General features: G+C 33.1%; 1 protein-coding gene across 1 annotated transcript in view; it reads left to right on the plus strand.

Annotated features, from left to right (window-relative positions):
* LOC132563649 (ankyrin repeat, SAM and basic leucine zipper domain-containing protein 1-like) overlaps positions 1–15,993 on the plus strand; it is a 55,950-nt gene that overhangs the window by 10,991 nt on the left and 28,966 nt on the right. The window contains exons 4-9 of the mRNA XM_060228388.1: positions 645–759; positions 1,214–1,325; positions 1,718–1,852; positions 3,478–3,629; positions 3,766–3,895; positions 4,575–4,687. Coding sequence (XP_060084371.1) covers positions 645–759; positions 1,214–1,325; positions 1,718–1,852; positions 3,478–3,629; positions 3,766–3,895; positions 4,575–4,687 — 757 coding nt within the window. The remainder of the gene's footprint in view (positions 1–644; positions 760–1,213; positions 1,326–1,717; positions 1,853–3,477; positions 3,630–3,765; positions 3,896–4,574; positions 4,688–15,993) is intronic.

Below are 15,993 nucleotides of genomic sequence, written 5' to 3' on the forward strand. Positions count from 1 at the left end.
TGGATGGAAGCATCTTAAGGTGCTTACTACAATTGTGAATTTCATGGCCCCAGGATCTCACATTTCCCCGTGGGGAGGAGGTAAAGTTTACACTATTTTATAAAGGAAAACTATAATTTTGAGCATAATTTGTATAATTTCCATTTTAAATATTTGAAACTTGGTTAGAATTATGAGTGAAAGATCCTGACTGACCCCAAAGGGCGGGTTGGTGAGGCCAAAAGGGGTCAAATTGACTTAAATTTCAAAATTATACTTCTCAACACCCAAGTATGGTAGAATCAAATCCTCTGTATGGATGGAAGCATCTTCAGGAACTTTAATTACTAAGATAGGTCTCAAATTTCTCCCTGAGGAGGAAGTTTATAAAAATTTTACTGTAATTTTCATGGAAAATATGCATTTTGAGGAATATGTTGGTTATTTCCCATTGGAAATAACTTTATAAGAATTATCAATAAAGGATGAGAGTTTTGATGGCATGCATGTATTGACACTGGCTTACATATTGTGTCACAATTTCTGTTTCATGACACTTAATAACTACCCTTAACTTTTATATTTAATATTTCTTATCTCAGGTGACAGTCAAGGCCACTAGGCCTCTTGTTTTTTTTTTACCCATCCTCTGTCTTCCCTTACAGACCTTTACTCAGTTCTGATGGCTTGCTGTGCATCTACCTCCAGATTTACTGACCGCCTAGAAAAATGTGTGAAATGCCTTCTTGAAAAGGGAGCTGATGTAAATGCCCATGACAGGTAGAGCAGATTACTCATCTTATTTATGGAAACAAATTAGTTGTTTTGAGATGACAGCAAACTAAGTCTGAAGAATGAGTTTTGATGAAGACCGAGGGAAGATATTTAAAAGATACAGAAACTTGTGTGGGGCAGTGATCTAACTTTGGTTTTTTTTTCTAAATGGTGAAAAATATGTAAGAGCATGAAATAATCATTGCTATCTGATTGTTCCATCCAACAATGTCACCAGTATATTCAATGTAATCATAAATCAAAGGTCAAGGTCAACAAATTTTAGAAAAAATTCAAATGGAAGGAATCTACTAATCACTTATTCCTGTGTTGTTATATAATTATACACAAATATGTCAGGTTCAGATGTTAAAGGTAAAAAATATACCTTGTGTTACACTAATTTATACAGTATAGGCATACCAGTAGAATCAGTGACAAGACATTTTTTCCTTTTCAGATACCACTTGACCCCTCTTATGTATGCAGTGCGGGAGGGGCTTGTTGGGGTTGCCAAACAACTAGTAGATGCAGGTGCTAACATTGATAAACAAGACACACGGGGATGGACGGTAGGATAATTTTCAGTCTCATATATGAATTTACATCTCTTTATTCTTTATGCTTACATATCAAGAAACATTTCACGGAATAATTCCAATCTAAGATATTGTATAGATATAGTCTATTTTGTCATATAGGTGATAGTAAAGAGGACAGGTGCCATATCCTCAAATTGATGGGTACTAGTATTGGATCTCTCTATTGAAAGTGGTTAGTTTTCATTATCTTTATCATAAGATTCCATGTCAAATATTGTACTGACAAATTTTGATTACAAAAAAAAAGATCAAAGTATATTTTTAGCTCTTGATCTGCAATGGTGAAAATATAGCACGGCTAAAATAATGTGTTCTGGATTGATACCAAATGTTGCTTTATCATTTGTTTGTCTTGACCACAGGCCCTGAGCTGGGCCATCAGTAAAAATAAGGAACAGTCTGTCAAGTTCTTACTGGACCACAAAGCTGACACGAGGAAGAGACACTGTGATAATACAACAGCTGTGGAACTGGCTGAATTACAGGAAAACTCAAAGGTGTGTACAGGTGTATATAACAGAAAAACTTACAGGTGTGTACAGGTGTATATAACAGAAAAACTTACAGGTGTGTACAGGTGTATATAACAGAAAAACTTACAGGTATGTACAGGTGTATATAACAGAAAAACTTACTGGTGTGTACACATTTTCTATTTATTCAGATTGTCATGTTTGTTTGGGTTTAGAAATCAGTTTGAAGCAATGTTGCACAAAATTTAATTTCTTGAGCACAGTATGCTTAGTATAATGTTTAACATGCTGAGAGATCTACTCTCTTCTCAAGACAAGACAAATATGTATTGGTGATATATATTACCATGGTATTTAATCTGAAATGTATACTCTCATGATGATTTTACCTCAACTAACCTTGTGTGCATGTTCAGTAGTTTGTCTGCCCTTAGTCTATTTTCTTAGTTTATTTATAAACAACATAACAATTACATTAAAGGTAAAGATATAAAAATTGTGTAAATAAAAAATTTCTTCTGAATTCTGACATGTGATTGCTATAGTTACCAACTCAAAATACTCCGAATTCCAGCCTAACATTACAACCTTATAGTAGAAATTATTTCTGGACACCTGCCTCAAAATCAACAACACTGTCATGGTAACAAAGTACTTATATTTTGGCAAATTCTTGGAAAGCCTTCACAACATAACCATGTGTAAACACTATGAAAATTCCACTTCCTATAAAGCAAGTTTTTTGTGTCGCCTGCAGAGCTTAGGGATCACTTTGTCCGTTGTCACGCATTGTCAGCAGCAGCGACAGCGTTGTCCGTACGAAAGTTTTCCGGACTTTTTCGGTAATGCTTTGAGTTATCAAAATGAAATTAAGTATATGGCTTCTTGTTGCAAGGGTACAGTTTAAGTTCGATTCCCTGCTGTCTATGACCCTTTTTGGCAGAGTTATGCCCGTTTCAACTTAGAAAATTTCTCAGGAATATTGCTTTGCGCAGTTTTCCCTTTATGCTTCAAGTTATAGAAATGAAATTTGGTATTACAACTTTATGGTTGATTGTTGCACATCCAGTTCAATTTCTGGGTGACCGTGACTCTTTATGCAGGCGACACATACATTTCCGAGGAACTCTTGTGGTGTATAGACACAGATTCAAGACCACCCCAATAGTAATCTCTAACACAAAGCTAAAATATTATTTTGAAGAAGATAAAACCCCTTATTGTCCATTTCAACATGACAAGATCAATTTTAGCAAGGATTTATTTTTAAAATTAAATTAAAAACCTTTATAATGGGATAATCTAATGAACAAAAATATCACCCGTGGCCACACTGAGAAATTGCTACCAAAAAAGAGAGAAGGATAAAGATCCAACTGGTAAACAAATGAATACTAAACAATGGTGGACACCAAGATTCCTCTAGGATCTATTGTTCTTTTCTCAAAATACTATGTTAAGTGATACATACAAATATTATTCAATTAAATATTGCTGGTGAAAACCTGAACATTGGCCACAGAAGATTGAGACAGAAAAACATGAAAATGCTCACACAAGTTATAGTTATAGTTTACAAGAATAGTTATTTTCTGAACTGATAAAAAATGTTATTCACATTGTGTCTAAAAATCTTTTCTTCTCTATAGATACTAGAGCTTTTAGGCACTGGCTCAGTCCAACAAGTAGCAGCCCCTGTGATTAATGGTCTACCCCAGCCTCGGGCATGTCAAGCACTCCTACCATATGGCCACCCAGGGCATTTGGTGCAGAAAACAGAGGAACCAGTGGGCGAGGAAAGGTGAGCAATAGCACATTTATTGGGTAAGAAGCCCATGTTTGGTTATAACTTAATCCTACATCTTTGGTCACATTTAATCAATATCTTTATCAATATCTTTCACATAAACACTGTAGTGGTTGTGATGTGTTGTTAGGTACACCAAATGTGGAGAACTGGAGCTGTTTCTTAGTGGCCTTGACCTTAGTCATTTCATTTCACTTTTCCGTGGACAGCAGGTTGACTTTGCCACATTTCTGCGGATGTCTGATGATGACCTCATTAAGGTACTCAATGTCATTAAAATATTAACTCATGTTGTTTAATTCACATTAAAATATTAACTCATGTTGTTTAATTCACATTAAAATATTAACTTATGTTGTTTAATTCACATTAAAATATTAATGCATGACATTAAATTCTCATTACAATATTAACTCACAACATTTAATTCTCCTAATAGTATTAAGCCACTTTGTTAAATTCTCATTATGATATTGATTAACTGCATTTGATTTATACGACCAACTTACCTTGTACATGTCATCATCAGTTCACCTCTTTAATGCCCATTGGCATATTAGCTTACATCTTTTTAACCTTCTACAATATTCATTGTGATTTATAATCTCATTCAAACATTAAAGCTCAAGTCTTCCCTCTATTGTTTATCTTTTGTTGACACGCTCTCTATCAATTTATTTTGGTGACTCATTCCCGTGTCTAGGCAAAAATAAAGGTGCTTGCCCCTGAACAACTGTATGATAGAGGCAAATGGTTTGATCAGAGAAATGTTGATTAGAAATGTTCTTGGATATGTGTTAAATGTAATCAGTATTTTCATTTTCCAAACAGGAAACGTTAAATCCCTTCAGTTATATTCAAGATAATATTATTCCTGTGGCATGTTTGATAAAATTGTTTTGTGATTTTGGGATTTGGATGTACGTTTATGACTTTCAGATGGGTATTCATCAGCTAGGTGTTAGGAAGAAGATACTAGATGGAATACATGTAGTCCACAGGAAGGAATGGCAAAACACCAGTATTCCTTCAGTACAGGCCAAGAACATCAGGTGAGACTCCATACACATTTTACTCTCCCTTAATTATTCAATCTTCCAGTAATATATTCTCAATTCAGTCCATACTAATTGTTAATGAAAGTTATTCACTGAAAATCTCCTCTTTTTCTCAGGAAAATAAAATCTGCTTAGTTCTCAGATCTCTCTGGTCATATTCTGCAAAGCAATTTTGTTTCATAATTGGACAAAGAGGCAAAGCTGTGTAATACTTACAGACAGTGTTATGTCAGGGCTTTATCACATGTAATACTGGTATGTAATACTTACAGACAGTGTTATGTCAGGACTTTATCACATGGAATACTGGTTTGTAATACTTACAGACAGTGTTTATGTCAGGACTTTATCACATGGAATACTGGTTTGTAATACTTACAGACAGTGTTATGTCAGGGCTTTATCACATGGAATACTGGTTTGTAATACTTACAGACAGTGTTTATGTCAGGACTTTATCACATGGAATACTGGTTTGTAATACTTACAGACAGTGTTTATGTCAGGACTTTATCACATGGAATACTGGTTTGTAATACTTACAGACAGTGTTATGTCAGGGCTTTATCACATGGAATACTGGTTTGTAATACTTACAGACAGTGTTTATGTCAGGACTTTATCACATGGAATACTGGTTTGTAATACTTACAGACAGTGTTTATGTCAGGACTTTATCACATGGAATACTGGTTTGTAATACTTACAGACAGTGTTTATGTCAGGACTTTATCACATGGAATACTGGTTTGTAATACTTACAGACAGTGTTTATGTCAGGACTTTATCACATGGAATACTGGTTTGTAATACTTACAGACAGTGTTTATGTCAGGACTTTATCACATGGAATACTGGTTTGTAATACTTACAGACAGTGTTTATGTCAGGACTTTATCACATGGAATACTGGTTTGTAATACTTACAGACAGTGTTTATGTCAGGACTTTATCACATGGAATACTGGTTTGTAATACTTACAGACAGTGTTTATGTCAGGACTTTATCACATGGAATACTGGTTTGTAATACTTACAGACAGTGTTTATGTCAGGACTTTATCACGTGGAATACTGGTTTGTAATACTTACAGACAGTGTTTATGTCAGGACTTTATCACATGGAATACTGGTTTGTAATACTTACAGACAGTGTTTATGTCAGGACTTTATCACATGGAATACTGGTTTGTAATACTTACAGACAGTGTTATGTCAGGGCTTTATCACATGGAATACTGGTTTGTAATACTTACAGACAGTGTTTATGTCAGGACTTTATCACATGGAATACTGGTTTGTAATACTTACAGACAGTGTTATGTCAGGGCTTTATCACATGTAATACTGGTTTGTAATACTTACAGACAGTGTTATGTCAGGGCTTTATCACACGGAATACTGGTTTGTAATACTTACAGACAGTGTTTATGTCAGGACTTTATCACATGGAATACTGGTTTGTAATACTTACAGACAGTGTTTATGTCAGGACTTTATCACATGGAATACTGGTTTGTAATACTTACAGACAGTGTTTATGTCAGGACTTTATCACATGTGGAATACTGGTTTGTAATACTTACAGACAGTGTTTATGTCAGGACTTTATCACATGGAATACTGGTTTGTAATACTTACAGACAGTGTTTATGTCAGGACTTTATCACATGGAGTACTGGTGGGTCTGTTACACCCTGTCCTGTCCTGTCCTGTCCCGGCCTGTGTTGCTGTTGTCTGTCCCAACCTGTCGTGTCCTGTCCTGTGTTGCCAATGTCTGTCCCACCCTGTCCTGTCCTGTCCCATGTTGCCGTTGTCTGTCCCACCCTGTTCTGTCCTGTCCTGTCCTGTCCTGTCCTGTCCCGTCTTGTGTTGCCAATGTCTGTACACCCTGTCCTGTCCCGGCCTGTGTTGCTGTTGTCTGGCCCACCCTGTAGTGTCCCGTCCCGTGTTGCCATTGTCTGTCCCACCCTGTAGTGTCCCGTCCCGTGTTGCTGTTGTTTGTCCCACCTGTCATGTCGTGTCCAGCCCATGTTGCCGTTGTCTGTCCGACCCTGTCCTGTTGTGTGCCGTCCCATGTTTCCGTTGTCTGTCCCTCCCTGTCCTGTTGTGTCCCGTCCCATGTTGCCGTTGTCTGTCAGACCCTGTCCTGTTGTGTGCCGTCCCATGTTTCCGTTTTCTGTCCCTCCCTGTCATGTCATGTCCAGCCCGTGTTGCGGTTGTCTGTCCGACCCTGTCCTGTTGTGTGCCGTCCCATGTTTCAGTTGTCTGTCCCTCCCTGTCCTTTTGTGTCCCGTCCCGTGTTGCCGTTGTCTGTTGCACCCTGTCCTGTCGTAAGCACCTAGTAACTTCATTCTTTGAAAGATTTTGGTAAAACTGTATATAAAGGTCAAATACAAGTATACTTTGGACATCATTGTGTTTCTGGGGCCCAAGGTCAACGCCAAGTTCAACGCCAAGGTTACCCTTAGCTTGTTATATGTAAAAAATCATCAACTGCATGATTCAATTTAAATACTTAGCAACTTCATTCTTTCATGGAATTTGGTCAAACCACATGCAAAGATCAAGTATGATTATACTTTTTACATTGTTGTGTTTCATTGGTCCAAGGTCAAGGCCTTGGCGATGGGAGCATTTTCTAGTTTCCGAAAGCTACTTTGTTATAGACTTTGATTGTTAAGCATCAAAACTCACTCTAAAGTTTTCGTGTAAGTTTTGGAAAGGCTTCTCAAGTCTATTAGTATACATCATATACCCATCCTTAAAATAAATCATTAATTTTTTTTCAAATATTTTTATCGCAAATAGCTGCTGTCAGTGAGCTATGCGTTATTCTCAATGCACTCTTCTAGGATGAAGGCAAACAATGCATTATGCATCAAATATACTCAAACTTCAAGCGATTTATCTAAAATAATCACAAGTTAAAAACTTGTAACTTCTTGTCATTGAGTTATCCATCATAATTCTATCAAATTAAGAGAAGATAATCGTTAGGCAGTTTACTGGTATATATAATTATAAAGTCCGGGTTTACTGGTATATATAATTATAAAGTCAGGGTTTACTGGTATATATAATTATAAAGTCAGGGTTTACTGGTATATATAATTATAAAGTCAGGGTTTACTGGTATATATAATTATAAAGCCAGGGTTTACTGGTATATATAATTATAAAGTCAGGGTTTACTGGTATATATAATTATAAAGTCCGGGTTTACTGGTATATATAATTATAAAGTCAGGGTTTACTGGTATATATAATTATAAAGTCCGGGTTTACTGGTATATATAATTATAAAGTCAGGGTTTACTGGTATATATAATTATAAAGTCAGGGTTTACTGGTATATATAATTATAAAGTCAGGGTTTACTGGTATATATAATTATAAAGTCAGGGTTTACTGGTATATATAATTATAAAGTCAGGGTTTACTGGTATATATAATTATAAAGTCCGGGTTTACTGGTATATATAATTATAAAGTCAGGGTTTACTGGTATATATAATTAGAAAGTCAGGGTTTACTGGTATATATAATTATAAAGTCAAGGTTTTTTTTCAGTTTAACGGTATATATAATTATGTAACAGAGGTCATATTTTATCTAAATGCCTCCGCTAGGAATCGAACCCGGGACCCCTGGCTTACTAGTCTGACGCTCAACCAATCGAGCTAAAGAGAAGTTCTCTCTAGCCGAGTGGTATATTGCGGCTAGTATTTTACCAGGGTTACATACTCCCCCTCCAGGAAATAACTCGTCCTCGAGTTTCCAGGGGCTACAGCGATGCCGATGGGGCATGGCTAAGTACTAATCCCGGGTCCCTACATGGGCGCCAATGTAACAGAGGTCATTTTTTATCTAAATGCCTCCGCTAGGAATCGAACCCGGGACTCCTGGCTTACTAGTCTGACGCTCAACCAATCGAGCTAAAGAGAAGTTCTCTCCAGCCGAGTGGTATATTGCGGCTAGTATCTTACCAGGGTTACAATTATAAAGCCAGGGTTTACTGGTATATATAATTATAAAGTCCGGGTTTACTGGTATATATAATTATAAAGTCAGGGTTTACTGGTATATATAATTATAAAGTCCGGGTTTACTGGTATATATAATTATAAAGTCAGGGTTTACTGGTATATATAATTATAAAGTCAGGGTTTACTGGTATATATAATTATAAAGTCAGGGTTTACTGGTATATATAATTATAAAGTCAGGGTTTACTGGTATATATAATTATAAAGTCAGGGTTTACTGGTATATATAATTATAAAGTCAGGGTTTACTGGTATATATAATTATAAAGTCCGGGTTTACTGGTATATATAATTATAAAGTCAGGGGTTTTTTCAGTTTACTGGTATATATAATTATAAAGTCCGGGTTTACTGGTATATATAATTATAAAGTCGGGTTTACTGGTATATATAATTATAAAGTCAGGGTTTACTGGTATATATAATTATAGAATCAGGGTTTACTGGTATATATAATTATAAAGACAGGGTTTACTGGTATATATAATTATAAAGTCAGGGTTTACTGGTATATATAATTATAAAGTCAGGGTTTACTGGTATATATAATTATAAAGTCAGGGTTTACTGGTATATATAATTATAAAGTCAGGGTTTACTGGCATATATAATTATAAAGTCAGGGTTTACTGGTATATATAATTATAAAGTCAGGGTTTACTGGTATATATAATTATAAAGTCAGGGGTTTTTTCAGTTTACTGGTATATATAATTATAAAGTCGGGTTTACTGGTATATATAATTATAAAGTCAGGGTTTACTGGTATATATAATTATAGAATCAGGGTTTACTGGTATATATAATTATAAAGTCAGGGTTTACTGGTATATATAATTATAAAGTCAGGGTTTACTGGTATATATAATTATAAAGTCAGGGTTTACTGGTATATATAATTATAAAGTCAGGGTTTACTGGTATATATAATTATAAAGTCAGGGTTTACTGGCATATATAATTATAAAGTCAGGGTTTACTGGTATATATAATTATAAAGTCAGGGTTTACTGGTATATATAATTATAAAGTCCGGGTTTACTGGTATATATAATTATAAAGTCAGGGGTTTTTTCAGTTTACTGGTATATATAATTATAAAGTCAGGGTTTACTGGTATATATAATTATAAAGTCAGGGGTTTTTTTCAGTTTAACGGTATATATAATTATAAAGTCAGGGTTTTTTTTCAGTTTACTGGTATATATAATTATAAAGTCAGGGTTTTTTTTCAGTTTACTGGTATATATAATTATAAAGTCAGGGTTTACTGGTATATATAATTATAAAGTCAGGGTTTTTTTTCAGTTTACTGGTATATATAATTATAAAGTCAGGGTTTACTGGTATATATAATTATAAAGTCAGGGTTTACTGGTATATATAATTATAAAGTCAGGGTTTACTGGTATATATAATTATAAAGTCAGGGTTTTTTTCAGTTTACTGGTATATATAATTATAAAGTCAGGGTTTACTGGTATATATAATTATAAAGTCAGGGTTTTTTTTCAGTTTACTGGTATATATAATTATAAAGTCAGGGTTTACTGTTATATATAATTATAAAGTCAGGGTTTACTGGTATATATAATTATAAAGTCAAGGGTTTTTTTCAGTTTACTGGTATATATAATTATAAAGTCAGGGTTTACTGGTATATATAATTATAAAGTCAGGGTTTACTGTTATATATAATTATAAAGTCAGGTTTTTTTTTCAGTTTACTGGTATATATAATTATAAAGTCAGGGTTTACTGGTATATATAATTATAAAGTCAGGGTTTACTGGTATTTATAATTATAAAGTCAGGTTTTTTTTCAGTTTACTGGTATATATAATTATAAAGTCAGGGTTTACTGGTATATATAATTATAAAGTCAGGGTTTACTGGTATATATAATTATAAAGTCAGGGTTTACTGGTATATATAATTATAAAGTCAGGGGTTTTTTTCAGTTTAACGGTATATATAATTATAAAGTCAGGGTTTTTTTTCAGTTTACTGGTATATATAATTATAAAGTCAGGGTTTTTTTTCAGTTTACTGGTATATATAATTATAAAGTCAGGGTTTACTGGTATATATAATTATAAAGTCAGGGTTTTTTTTCAGTTTACTGGTATATATAATTATAAAGTCAGTGTTTACTGGTATATATAATTATATAGTCAGGGTTTACTGGTATATATAATTATAAAGTCAGGGTTTACTGGTATATATAATTATAAAGTCAGGGTTTTTTTCAGTTTACTGGTATATATAATTATAAAGTCAGGGTTTACTGGTATATATAATTATAAAGTCAGGGTTTTTTTTCAGTTTACTGGTATATATAATTATAAAGTCAGGGTTTACTGTTATATATAATTATAAAGTCAGGGTTTACTGGTATATATAATTATAAAGTCAAGGGTTTTTTTCAGTTTACTGGTATATATAATTATAAAGTCAGGGTTTACTGGTATATATAATTATAAAGTCAGGGTTTACTGTTATATATAATTATAAAGTCAGGTTTTTTTTTCAGTTTACTGGTATATATAATTATAAAGTCAGGGTTTACTGGTATATATAATTATAAAGTCAGGGTTTACTGGTATTTATAATTATAAAGTCAGGTTTTTTTTCAGTTTACTGGTATATATAATTATAAAGTCAGGGTTTACTGGTATATATAATTATAAAGTCAGGGTTTACTGGTATATATAATTATAAAGTCAGGGTTTACTGGTATATATATTTATAGAATCAGGGTTTACTGGTATATATAATTATAAAGTCAGGGTTTACTGGTATATATAATTATAGAATCAGGGTTTACTGGTATATATAATTATAAAGTCAGGGTTTACTGGTATATATAATTATAAAGTCAGGGTTTACTGGTATATATAATTATAAAGTCAGTGTTTACTGGTATATATAATTATAAAGTCAGGGTTTACTGGTATATATAATTATAAAGTCAGGGTTTACTGGTATATATAATTATAAAGTCAGGGTTTTTTTCAGTTTACTGGTATATATAATTATAGAATCAGGGTTTACTGGTATATATAATTATAAAGTCAGTGTTTACTGGTATATATAATTATAAAGTCAGGTTTTTTTTTCAGTTTACTGGTATATATAATTATAAAGTCAGGGTTTACTGGTATATATAATTATAAAGTCAGGGTTTACTGGCATATATAATTATAAAGTCAGGGTTTTTTTCAGTTTACTGGTATATATAATTATAGAATCAGGGTTTACTGGTATATATAATTATAAAGTCAGTGTTTACTGGTATATATAATTATAAAGTCAGGTTTTTTTTCAGTTTACTGGTATATATAATTATAAAGTCAGGGTTTACTGGTATATATAATTATAAAGTCAGGGTTTACTGGTATATATAATTATAAAGTCAGGGTTTACTGGTATATATATTTATAGAATCAGGGTTTACTGGTATATATAATTATAAAGTCAGGGTTTACTGGTATATATAATTATAGAATCAGGGTTTACTGGTATATATAATTATAAAGTCAGGGTTTACTGGTATATATAATTATAAAGTCAGGGTTTACTGGTATATATAATTATAAAGTCAGTGTTTACTGGTATATATAATTATAAAGTCAGGGTTTACTGGTATATATAATTATAAAGTCAGGGTTTTTTTTTCAGTTTAACGGTATATATAATTATAAAGTCAGGGTTTACTGGTATATATAATTATAAAGTCAGGGTTTTTTTTGAGTTTACTGGTATATATAATTATAAAGTCAGGGTTTACTGGTATATATAATTATAAAGTCAGGGTTTACTGGTATATATAATTATAAAGTCAGGGTTTACTGGTATATATAATTATAAAGTCAGGGTTTACTGGTATATATAATTATAAAGTCAGGGTTTTTTTCAGTTTACTGGTATATATAATTATAGAATCAGGGTTTACTGGTATATATAATTATAAAGTCAGTGTTTACTGGTATATATAATTATAAAGTCAGGGTTTACTGGTATATATAATTATAAAGTCAGGTTTTTTTTCAGTTTACTGGTATATATAATTATAAAGTCAGGGTTTACTGGTATATATAATTATAAAGTCAGGGTTTACTGGTATATATAATTATAAAGTCAGGGTTTACTGGTATATATATTTATAGAATCAGGGTTTACTGGTATATATAATTATAAAGTCAGGGTTTACTGGTATATATAATTATAGAATCAGGGTTTACTGGTATATATAATTATAAAGTCAGGGTTTACTGGTATATATAATTATAAAGTCAGGGTTTACTGGTATATATAATTATAAAGTCAGTGTTTACTGGTATATATAATTATAAAGTCAGGGTTTACTGGTATATATAATTATAAAGTCAGGGTTTTTTTTTCAGTTTAACGGTATATATAATTATAAAGTCAGGGTTTACTGGTATATATAATTATAAAGTCAGGGTTTTTTTTGAGTTTACTGGTATATATAATTATAAAGTCAGGGTTTACTGGTATATATAATTATAAAGTCAGGGTTTACTGGTATATATAATTATAAAGTCAGGGTTTACTGGTATATATAATTATAAAGTCAGGGTTTACTGGTATATATAATTATAAAGTCAGGGTTTTTTTCAGTTTACTGGTATATATAATTATAGAATCAGGGTTTACTGGTATATATAATTATAAAGTCAGTGTTTACTGGTATATATAATTATAAAGTCAGGGTTTACTGGTATATATAATTAGAAAGTCAGGGTTTTTTTCAGTTTACTGGTAAATATAATTAGAAAGTCAGGGTTTTTTTTTTTGGAGGATCAAATTGGTTCCAGTGAAGGACCAAAAGAATGGAAGCAAAGTAAAATTGGATGGTGTCTACTGATGTTTACAGATTTATCAAAATGATGTTTAAATATCCTTAATAACAAAAAATAATAAAGACGGAACAGTAAAGACCCCTAGGGGCCACATCAGTAGTGAAAGGGATACACAGTATTAAAGTAATAAGAGGTTACATGTAGATCATCATTTATGGATTTCATCAGAGCAGTGTCCACCAAGGACTTATTTAAAACTTTTAATTATCATATGAAGGACATGTTAAGATTTGCAAATTTTATATAAGATTTTTAAATGTTTATGGAGCAGTACAGTTTGTCATCTTGTCAAAGATAAAGGTATAGAGGCATACATTTCATAAATATACACAATTACCCTGTTTTCTGTCCGGTTTGAAGTAAGTGAATGACCTGAATGGTTTTCTGTATACCTGATAAGAGTTCTGAATTTTAGGAGTGTTTTCTGCTAAAATCTAATAATTTAAATAATAATTAGTATTCGTATTAGTGAAAAAGTATGAAAAACAGTTGCTATACATTTAGATAAATTTCTGTTGGGATAAACAGTTTTCTGTATCCATCAAATCTACGAAATTTATCAGAAATGATTCGTAAATTATTATTAATTATGTAGCAGTTATTTTATGATACTACAAATAGTACTACTAATTCTGCCATAGCTTTAAGTTTGTATAATCACAAGGCTGTGTTCTGATGTAGTCATGTGTGACACATACAGGTGAAAACTTATCACAGGTTATGACATGTGTGATCAGTTTGATCTAAAGTCAGAAGTTAGTAGAGCTGAAAAAACAGCAATGTTGTGTTTTGTTTCTGACTTGGTTACTGACTAAATATAGATAAATTAAACTCACCTTTAAATTGGGGTTGTCTCCCTTATATCATGTACTGGGGTTTTTTTTAACGGCATTGACATACTTTGTCAGAATCAGTGTCAGCTGCTCAGATTTAATGTTCTTTAAGATGAGATGGAGTTTTTAATTTTATTTAATATCAACTTAAGGTTATGGTATAACAGAGGCAATGTGTAGGTCTCCTATATAACACAAACAATGGGTAGGTTTCCTTTATAACACAGGTAATGGGTAGGTCTCCTGTATAACACAAACAATGGGTAGGTCTCCTGTATAACACAAACAATGGGTAGGTCTCCTGTATAACACAAACAATGGGTAGGTCACCTGTATAACAATGGTAATGGGTAGGTATCATGTATAACAGAGGTAATGGATAGGTCACCTGTATAACACAAACAATGGGTAGGTCTCCTGTATAACACAGGTAATGGGTAGGTATCCTGTATAACACAGGTGATGGTAGGTCTCCTGTATAACACAAACAATGGGTAGGTCTCCTGTATAACACAAACAATGGGTAGGTCTCCTGTATAACACAAACAATGGGTAGGTCACCTGTATAACACAAACAATGGGTAGGTCTCCTGTATAACATAGGTAATGGGTAGGTCTCCTGTATAACACAGGTAATGGTAGGTCTCCTGTATAACACAAACAATGGGTAGTTCTCCTGTATAACACAGGTAATGGGTAGGTCTCCTGTATAACACAAACAATGGGTAGGTCTCCTGTATAACAGAGGTAATGGATAGGTATCCTGTATAACAGAGGTAATGGGTAGGTCACCTGTATAACACAAACAATGGGTAGGTCTCCTGTATAACACAGGTAATGGGTAGGTCTCCTGTATAACACAGGTAATGGGTAGGTCTCCTGTATAACACAAACAATGGGTAGGTCTCCTGTATAACACAAACAATGGGTAGGTCTCCTGTATAACAGAGGTTATGGGTAGGTATCCTGTATAACACAAACAATGGGTAGGTCACCTGTATAACAGAGGTAATGGGTAGGTCTCCTGTATAACACAGGTAATGGGTAGGTCTCCTGTATAACACAAACAATGGGTAGGTCTCCTGTATAACAGAGGTAATGGGTAGGTATCCTGTATAACAGAGGTAATGGGTAGGTCTCCTGTATAACACAGGTAATGGGTAGGTATCCTGTATAGCAGAGGTAATGGGTAGGTCACCTGTATAACAGAGGTAATGGGTAGGTATCCTGTATAACACAGGTAATGGGTAGGTCACCTGTATAACACAGGTAATGGGTAGGTCACCTGTATAACAGAGGTAATGGGTAGGTATCCTGTATAACAGAGGTAATGGGTAGGTCTCCTGTATAACACAGGTAATGGGTAGGTCTCCTGTATAACACAAACAATGGGTAGGTCACCTGTATAACAGAGGTAATGGGTAGGTATCCTGTATAACAGAGGTAATGGGTAGGTCTCCTGTATAACACAGGTAATGGGTAGGTCTCCTGTATAACAGAGGTAATGGGTAGGTATCCTGTATAACAGAGGT

Source organism: Ylistrum balloti, unplaced genomic scaffold (genome assembly GCF_031769215.1).
Source record: "Ylistrum balloti isolate Yb309-2 unplaced genomic scaffold, AGI_CSIRO_Ybal_v1 Utg371810, whole genome shotgun sequence".
Lineage (NCBI taxonomy): Eukaryota > Metazoa > Mollusca > Bivalvia > Pectinida > Pectinidae > Ylistrum > Ylistrum balloti.